The sequence below is a fragment of the Marmota marmota genome, unplaced genomic scaffold (assembly GCF_001458135.2).
Source record: "Marmota marmota marmota unplaced genomic scaffold, marMar, whole genome shotgun sequence".
In the NCBI taxonomy this organism is placed as follows: Eukaryota; Metazoa; Chordata; class Mammalia; order Rodentia; family Sciuridae; genus Marmota; species Marmota marmota.
In genome coordinates, this window is record NW_026000077.1 from 3364421 (window position 1) to 3374752 (window position 10332).

At 32.8% G+C, this 10332-nt stretch overlaps 1 protein-coding gene across 1 annotated transcript in view; it reads left to right on the forward strand.

Moving 5' to 3' along the window:
* Sycp1 (synaptonemal complex protein 1) overlaps window positions 1–10332 on the forward strand; it is a 117846-nt gene that overhangs the window by 72859 nt on the left and 34655 nt on the right. The window contains exons 21-22 of the mRNA XM_048814553.1: window positions 2625–2687; window positions 2848–2910. Of these exons, the coding sequence (XP_048670510.1) occupies window positions 2625–2687; window positions 2848–2910 (126 nt within the window). The remainder of the gene's footprint in view (window positions 1–2624; window positions 2688–2847; window positions 2911–10332) is intronic.

The window sequence follows — 10332 nt, forward strand, 5'->3', positions numbered from 1 at the left end:
AAAGAGCGTACTACGGGGATACTGCCACATCGATGTTCATAGCAGCACAATTCACAATTGCTAGACTGTGGAACCAACCCAGATGCCCTTCAATAGATGAATGGATAAAAAAAATGTGGCATTTATACACCATGGAGCATTATGCAGCACTAAAAAATGACAAAATCATGGAATTTGCAGGGAAATGGATGGCACTAGAGCAGATTATGCTTAGTGAAGCTAGCCAATCCCTAAAAAACAAATACCAAATGTCTTCTTTGATATAATGAGAGCAACTAAGAACAGAGCAGGGAGGAAGAGCAGGAAGAAAAGATTAACATTAAACAGAGATATGAGGTGGGAGGGAAAGGGAGATAAAAGGGAAATTGCATGGTAATGGAGGGAGACCCTCATTGCTATACAGAATTACATATAAGAGGTTGTGAGGGGAATGGGAAAATAAACAAGGAGAGAAATGAATTACAGTAGATGGGGTAGAGAGAGAAGAGGGGAGGGGAGGGGGGATAGTTGAGGATAGGAAAGGTAGCAGAATACAACAGTTACTAATAGGGCATTATGTAAAAATGTGGATGTGTAACCGATGTGATTCTGCAATCTGTATTTGGGGTAAAATTGGGAGTTCATAACCAACTTGAATCTAATGCATGAAATATGATATGTCAAGAGCTTTGTAATGTTTTGAACAACCAATAAAAAAAAAGTTTGAATAGTTCTTTTTCAAGTCTGCTCAATCATCTTCTAAGGCTTCCAATTTCTTATTTATAGTTTCAAGTCTTTAATTTCTCTATATTTATTTTATATTCTGTATATGGCAATTCTAATGTCTGAAGTCTTTTTAGGTCTGATTCTGATCTTTGTTCTTTCTTCTGGTTTTTACTCATTAAACTTTAGCTTTTGGGTTTTTATAATTCCCTGGGCTTTTGTTTAAGAGAATTCCTTGAAACTTGGGTTGAAGTTAATAATCCTCCCAAAAAGATTTTCTTGAAAGCATTACTAACCAGGAGCTATTTAAATTCTCCATCTTTAGTTTTTATGGACCATATAGTTGGCATATAAAACCATATGAGCCTACCTTATGGTTATGAATTTTCAGCAAAGGTCTATTCAAGGACAAGGTAAAGACAAATGAGTTTTCCTTACTGTCCACTTTTATATGGCAGTTTTATTTCTTGTTTATCTTTTCATTGAATGTGTAGTTCTTTGAATTCCTAGCTTAATGCAGTACTGTCTTATTGGATTTCCTACCAGTAGTGAGCCTTATGTTTGTCTTATGTCTTTACTTGGGTGGGTTCAGCAGATATCCTTAGAACAAATGTTAAATTGGTGTTAACCTGAAACGTACTAGTATAACTTTACAGTCATTTAAAATAACCAGATTCCTACTTTTTGTCTTTTATTTTAGAATTATTCTTAGAAGGATCTAAGTGGCTTTTCTGTTAAAAATGGAAATACTTTTTATTTTAAATAATAAAAATTATATGAATTTGATATATAATTATAAAATTATAAAAAGTTTTATATTTGTATAAATATCCCAATAAAACTAATATGAAAATTAGTGAAACATTTCTCACTTGTTTAGCTTTTCTTTCTTATTTTTCCTTTGAGTTTTCTGAAAGAGAACATAAGTGGTCTTGGGACATGTAAAAATTTAGATAAAATAAATCACTTGTAGATAGAAACAATAGTGCCATTTATTATTTAGTCTTAGAATATTAGCTGAATATGAATACAGGGGAGTGTTGTAAGAAAAATATTTAACAAAGTACTTTGTGTTAATGAAAGTGATTTTAAAATTTGTTGAGATTTGTTTTACTTTGATGGAAATTACAACAGCTTACATATCTGTGATGCTTTGGGGCCTCTTAGAAATGCGTACTGTGCTGCTTGTTTGCTTTTTTTTTTTTTTGAGTTGAAGTCTAATTTTAGTGTTGTCCAGGCTGATCTAGAACTCTTGAGCTCAAGTGATTTTCCTATCTTAGACTCCCAAATGCTGGGATTATAGGTGTGCGCCATCATACCTGGCTCTGTGACTCTGTAATGCTTTTGTTCCAAATATTTCTTGAGCTAATATCTTGTAATCTAGTTCTGCCTGCATCCCCATATTAAATAATCTTACAAACTGAAATATCAAAATTGGTTTATTTGGAATTTTAGTGAGAGGAATTATAATTTAGTTAGGAGAAGATAGAATATCACAGTATTCTTCTCTCCCAAATATAAGTTTAAGGATCTCAGAAATGAGAAAGGTAAAATAATAAGGAAGAAAACAAATTATAATTATTTTTATTTCTGAATGTAGCTTTTCACAACTTATTTAATAATATGATTCCAACCTTTTGTATAAGGTGATTAAGAGGCACATATTACTTAAAGTAGTTAAATTCAGATACTTTTTAAGGAGATTAAGAAATGTTAAAAATTTCAAATTTATATTGAGGTTTTATTTATTAAAATGTATAATTTTTATGTAATTTTTACATTTATGGAATTATTTAACAGCACGACTTTTTAAGTGAGTTTCATATTACCTGAATGTAATATTTTTATTAATCTGAAAAGGTTTATTTTGACTGGAATATTAAGTACAATGAGTAAATAATGAATTTCTCATAATTCTGCAGTGTAATAATTTAAGGAAACAAGTTGAAAATAAAGGCAAGCAAATTGAAGAGCTTCAGCAGGAGGTGGGTACTATTTATAAATATTCTCAAAGTCAAACCAATATTTTCACTATAGTTTTAGAGAGTGATACTTTCATTTCCATTAGTAAACTTAAGTCAGTGGCAGTATAAGTTTGAGTCACTTTAGTACTAAATACAATTTTTTGTTTTTAATTTTTAACAGAATAAGGCCTTGAAAAAAAAGGGTACAGCAGAAAGCAAACAACTGAATGCTTATGAAATAAAGGTATTTGACATTTTAATTTTTTAAAACACTAATAAATACATGAGAATTTAGAAATGTTATGTCATTTATTTATACTGTAACAGTTACTTTCAAAGTTTTTCATCTTTCTGGATTAAAATCAATTCTTAAAATTGTAATAGAATGATCACTTACGTTTTGGTTGAGTTAGAATTATCAGAACAACTTAAAAATATATGTGGGTATTCTCTATGTGTGTATGTGTGCCGCAGTCTGGCTGGGCACAAAATCACGAGCCACCACACAGCTTGTAGATTCAAACAGCAACTCTTTATTCCCGAACTCACACCAGCCGTATACAAACACGTTCTGGGGAAATCCACGTTCTCTGCCCAAATCCACCTCCACTGGGCTTCTGTCTCCCAAAATATACTCTGAATCTGAGAACTCAAGGGGAACTCAGGCAGCAGGATACGCCCTATTCCCAGCAGGAATAATCTTAAACCTGGAACCTAAACTGGGAACGCCCTAAACACGATTATGTTAAACCGGGAACACCCTAATCCGCCCTGGTCCTTGAGCAAGGTCAACTACATTCAATGTCACTGCAAAATGTCAGCAACATGGGGTACACTGGCAAGGAAATTGTCATACCTACTTGGCTAATGGCTCCCAGCATATGTGTTCATCATCGTTACCCATATATTTAAAAGTGAATAAGCTGGGGGAGGAGCCAGCTTATTACAATATGATGGGATTTGTTGTTACATATCCTGTGGTCTAAGAGATTTGAGAGACATCAACTTTGTAGAAAACAAACTAAAGCCCTAGTAAGCATACGATGTCAGGGTCACATTTGGTTGTTTTATTCCTAAGTCTTTAAATAATGGTTGATGTTTAGTAAGTATTAAATACATAGCTTGTTTATTTTTATGATTTGTAGTACAAGGTTTTGAACCCAGGGCCTTGCACATATTAGTCAAATGCTCTACCACTGAACTATATACCCAGTCCTCTTTTCATTTTATTATGAGACAAGGTCTCACTAAATTGGTCAGGCTGTCCTCAAGTTTGATGTTCTCTTGCCTCATCCTCCATACTCTCTGGAGTTATAAGCATGTGCCACCATGCCTGGCAATAGTTTTTGAATCTTGAGTGGAAAATAGTGGTTCTCAGTGTACTAAATGTGTGCTTTTTGGGAAGTAATAAAATTTTTACATATTTTTAAAATATGTAAATGTAATTAAAAATTAAGACAAATCTCATAAACTATTGACATTATATAGAAAAGTAGCTGATACATAATTTTGCACTTTTACTTCTGGGTAGAGTCAGGAGAAATGTAACAGCATTATTTGTAGTAGCTCCAAACTGAAAATAAAAGATATTCATCAATAGTATAAAGATCAGACAATAAAAAATGACCCCTGGATAATCGAAATGTTGAAATTTTAACAGATAAAATCTATATGCAGCTATTATAAACATGTTTAAAGACAGAAATGGTTATAATGAAATATTAAAATAGAGAATCTCAGTAAATGAACAAACTATAAAGGGAATTTAGGATTAAAATGATCTAGAACTAAAAGTAAAATATTATAAAACAAACAAAACAATTTCGTATGGTCCTAATAATATATTTAGACAAATAAAGTGTTAGTGCAATTGAAGCTGGATAAACAGAAATCATCCAATTAGAGGAACATGGAAACAGAGTAAAAAACAAAAAGGGGAATAGTGTCTTAGTGGTCTTGTAGAATATTATCAAGTTTTAAACATATAATTAGAGTATCTGAGAAAGAGGAGAGAAAGAATAGGGCAAAAGAAATTCAACTAAGGAATTTCTCAAAAATTTCTAGCTTTTAATAAAAACCATTAACTTGAAGATCCATGGCACTCGACAAATTCAAAGAAAGATAAATGGAAAATCATACCTAAGTACTTAGTTGAAATACCAAAACCAAAGAGAAAGGCAAACTTTTAAAATTAGATAGAAAAATGTCACACTGTAGATCAGTGACACAAATTAGACTAACATTGTATCATAACAATGAAAGCTAGATGTCAGAGGAATGACATTTTTGAAATGCTTAAAGAAAGATACCACGAACTGAGAATTCTGTATGCAAGTAAAAATATCTAAGTTAAGTTGAAATGACCTCAAAATTTGCACTGTAAAGAATACTAAAGGAATTTCTTCAGACTGCAAAAAATGACATCAACTAGAAACTTGGATCAATAAAAGGAATGAAAAGCACTAGAAATGGTAAATATGTATGTGAATATTAAAGGCTATATATTTTTCTTCTTAATTTTTAGAAATACATATGCACACACACAAACATGTATATACACACGTATATCTGCTTTAAATGTTTTCAAAAAGTTTGAAATTGTAAGAAAATTTGCTATTATAGAGTTTATAGATGTGTAACAACCATAGCACAAGGGATAGGGAAGTAAAATAGCCACTTTGTTCCAACAGTTTTGCATTATATACACAATATTATACAATATTCTTTTATCCCCACATTTTTATTGGTGCATTATAGTTGTACATAATGATGGGATTTGATGTTACATATTTGTACATGTACATGATATAACAATATAATTTGGCTACTATCATGCTCAGGCACTCCCCCTCCACATTCTTTTGTTCCTTTTCCTCTACTGATTTCCCTTTGATTTTCATGTGATCTTATCCCACCTTTCTCTCTCCTCTCCAACTTCTGCATATGAGTTTGACTTATTTTGCATAACATAATAGTTTTTAATTCTATCCATTTTCCTGCAAATGACATAATTTCATTTTTCTTTATGACTGACTAAAAGAAAACTTCATTTTATATATATCACACATTTTCTTTACCCTTTTAAACATTGATGTGCATCTAGTGTGATTGCATAGTTTGTTGTGAATAGTGCTGCTATAAACATGTATATGCATGTATCGCTTTAGTATGATGATTAATATTATTTATATTCTTGATGATTGCCATTCTAACTTGTGTGAGAGATGAAATCTAAATGTAGTTTTGATTTGCATTTCCCTAATTACTAATGATGTTTAACATTTTTTTCATGTATTTGTTGGCCATTTGTATTTCTTCTTTTTTATTATTTATTTTTTAGTTGTTGGACACAATATTTAATTTATTTTTTATGTGGTGCTGCTGAGGATCAAACCCAGGGCCTTGCATGTGCTAGGCAAGCACTCTACTGCTGAGCCACAACCCCAGCCCTGTATTTCCTCTTTTGAGAAATGTCTGTTTAATTCACTTGGCCACTTATTAATTGGGTTATTTGACATTTTTGTTGCAAATTTTTTTAGTTCTTTATATATTCTAGATATTAATTATTTGTCAGAAGAATAGCTAGCAGAGATTTTCTCCCATTCTGTGGGTTCTTTCTTCACGTTTCTAATTATTTCCCTTGATGTGCAGAAGCTTTTTAATTTGATTCCACCATGTGTTGACCCTGTGTTTTCTTTTAGGGGTTGCATAGTTTCTGGCCTTATTTCTAGGTTTGTGATCTATTTTGAGTTGAAGGGTCTAGTTTCATTCTTCTACATATGGATAACCAGTTTTGCCAGCACTATTTGTTAAAAAGGCTGTATGTTTTTCTAATGTATGTTTTTGGCACCTTTATCTAGGAGTCAGACAACTGTAGATGTGTGGGTTCGTCTCCGTGTCTTATTTTGTACCATTGGTTTATGTATCTGTTTTTATGCCATTGTCATGTAGTTTTTGTTACTGTAGCTCTGTAGTGTAATTTGAAATCAGGTATTATGATGCTTCCAGCATTGCTTTTTTGGATTAGAATTGCTTTGCCTATTCTGGGTCTTTTATTCTTCCAAATTAATTTTAGGACTGTTTTTTCTAGTTCTGTGAAGAATGTCATTAGTATTTTGATGGGGATTGCAGTGAATGTATATATTGCTGTGTCTTCTTAAATTTCTTTCTTCAGTGTTCTATTTTTTATTGTATAGGTCTTTCACCTTCCTGGTTAGATTTATTCCTAGGTATTTTGGTTTTAGTTTGAGACAATTGTGGATAGAATTGTTTTTCTGATTTCTTTCTCAGCAGATTGGTATATAGGAAAACTATTGATTTTTTATGCTATTTTCATAACCTGCTACTTTGCCAACTTTGTTTATTAGCTCCAGGAGTCTTTTGATGTAGGTTTTTTTTTTTTTTTTTGGACCTTCTAGGTGCAGGATCATTTCTTCTGCAAACAGTGATAATCTGACTTGTTTTCCTATATTTATTCCTTTTATATCCTTCCCCAGCCTAATTGCTCTGGCTTGAATTTTGAGCACTATATTAAGTAGGAGTGGTGAGAGTGGACATCCCAGTCTTCAAAGAAATGCTTTCAGTTTTTCCCAATTACTGTGAGTTTGGGTTTGGGGTTTTCATATATAACCTTTATGATGTTGAGGTTGGTTCCTTCTGTCCCTGGTTTCTTTAGTGTTTTTCTCATGAATGGGTGCTGAATTTTGTCAAAGGCCTTCTCTACATCCATGAGATGACTAAGTGATTTTTGTCCTTAATTCTATTTATATGATAAATTACACTTATTAATTTGTGTATATTAAACTATTCTTGTATCTTTGAAATAAAACTAAATTGCTCATTAAGTTTTCTTAATATGTTGTTTAACATGGTTTGGTAATATCAAGTATTTTTACACCTAAGTTCAAATGGATATTGGTTTGTAGTTTTCTTTCCTTGTTGTGTCCTTTTTTGGTTTTCTCTGAGTGATACTAGTTTCACAGAATGAATTTGTGATTCATCCCTTTCTATTTTATGGAATAATTTGAGGAATATTGGCATTAGTTCTTTTTTAAAGGTTTGGTAGAATTCAGCTGAGAATCTATCTGGTTCTGGACTTTTCTTTGTTGGAAGGCTTTTAAAAAAATATATATTTTTTTGTAGATGGTTACAATACCATTTATTTGTATATTTATTTATTTTTGTGGTGCTGAGCATTGAACCCAGTGCCTCACACTTGCTAGGCAAGCGCTCTACCACTGAGCTATAACTCCAGCCCCTGGAAGGCTTTTTATTACTGCTTCTATTAAACTACAAGTTACTGGTCTGTTTTCTATGTCTGTCAAGTTTTCTGTGTCCTCTTGATTGAGTTTTAGCAGATCTTATTTGTCTAGAAATGTATCCGTTTCTTCTAGGTTTTTCAGTTTATTAGAGTATAAGTTTCCAAAATAGTCCCTAATGATTTGCTAGATTTCTGTGATGTCTGTAGTATTTTCTTTTCATCTCCAATTTTATTTGTTTTGGTTTTCTGTCTTTTTCTGTTGACTAAGGGCTTACCATTTAAAAAAAATCTTTTCAAAGAAACAACTCTTTGTTTTTTTTGATCCTTTGTATTGGTTTTTTTTTGTTTTAATTTTGTTGATTTTTGGCTCTGTTGTTAATTATTTCCTTCCTTCTACTGATTTTAGAATTGGTTTGTTCTTCTTTTTCAAGATGTATCAGGATGTTGTTTAATTGGGAACTTTCTGATTTTCTTATGTAGTCACTCATAGCTATAAACTTTCATCTTAGAACTGTGTTTATAGTGTTCTAGAGATTCTGATATGTTGTATCAATATTCTTATTTGAGTCTAAGAATTTTTTAATTGCTCCCTTGATTTTGTCTGTCACCTCTTCATCATTCAAAAATACATTGTTTAGTTTCCATATGTTTATAGTTTCTATAGGGTTTTGTTGTTTGGTTTCTAATTTCATTCCACCATTATCTGATAAGATGCAAGGAATTTTATCGGTATTTGTCTAGTTGTTAAGAGTGGCTTTGTGGGCTAAAATATGGTCTGTTTTGGAGAAGTTTTCATTAACTGCTGAGAAGAAACTGTATTCAGCTGTTGTTGGATGAAGTAGTCTATAGGTGTCTGTTAAGTACATTTGATTTATATTATTTTTCAGTTCCAAAGAGTTTTTACCAAGTTTCTGTCAGATAACCTCTCCAGTGGTGAGAGAGGTGTGTTGAAATCACCCAGTATTATTGCACTGGAGTCTATCTGAGGCTTCCATTTGAGTAATGTCTCTTTTATATAATTAGTTGTACTCATGTTTGGGGTATAAATATTTACTATTGTTATATCTTCTTTTTTGATTTTTCCCTTTACCAGTATGAAGTGACTGTCTTTGTCTCTCTGATTAATTTTAGTTTGAAGTTTGCTTTGTTGGATGAGAATAGCTAGTCCTACTTTTTGGGAGGCTCTTTGCATGGTATATTAATTTCCATCCTTCCACTTTCAGCCTGTGGCTGTGTTTGCCTGTAAGATGCATCTCTTGCAAACAACATATAGTTCTTATTTTTTAATCCATTCTGTCAGTGTATGTCTTTTAATTGAAGAGTTGAGACCATTTACATTAAATGTTATTAGAGAGATATCTATTAAATCTTGCCATTTGATTCATTCATCAGGCTTAATTTGGTCCTGTTTCTTATTTGCTTAGCTACTCTTCAATTGAAATTTGTTCATTTGAGAGCTTTGGAGTTTGTTTTTGATTTTTCTTGGTGGAGTATTTCTTTAAGTAAATTCTGTAGTGCTTGGTTTGTACTCATGAATTCTTTTAGTTTCTGCTTCTTTGAAAGGTTTTTATTTTCCCTTCAATTTTGAAGGATAACATTGCTGGATAATATCAGTCTTGGTTCACTGTCATTTTCTTTTAGAACTTGGAACACATCATTTTAAGCCCTTATGACTTTTGGAGTTTGTATTGAGAAATCAAAAGCTATTCTTATAGACTTGCCTGTAAATGTGACCTGATGTTTTTCTCTTGAGGCTTTTAAATTCTAACCTTATTCTGTATATTAGGCATTTTAATTATAAGGTATTGTGGAGAGATTCTTTTTTGATCTTTCTGTTTGGAGTTCTGAATGCCTCCTGTATCTAGATGTTCATCTCATTATAAAGGTTTGTAAAATTTTCTGTTGGTGTTTCCCTGCCGCAGTCTGGCTGGGCACAAAATAACCGAGTCACCACAAAGCCTTGTAGATTCAAACAGCAACTCTTTATTCCCGAACTCTCACCAGCAACTCTACAGGCACGTTCTGGGAAAATACACTCCCTCCTCCGGGCTCTGTGTACCAATACTCTCAGAACCCCAGGAGAACTCAACGGGAACTCCAAAGAGTGGGCGTCTGAGGCAGCAGGATACGCCCTAATCCTGGAGCCGCCCTATTCCCAGCAGGATCCACCCTAAACCTGGAGCCACCCTAATCCCTGAGCAGGGTCACCTTTCAACCCAAAATGCCATGCGTCATTCCTACTTGGCTATGGCTCTCAGCATTTCCCTGAAGAGATTATCAGTTCCCTTAACGTGCATCTTACAACCCTCCTCAATCAGTGATTCTTAAATTTGGTCTCTTACTGTTGTCTCATGTATTATAACTACTACTTCATCGTCTCCTCCTCCTCCTCCTCCTCCTCCTCCT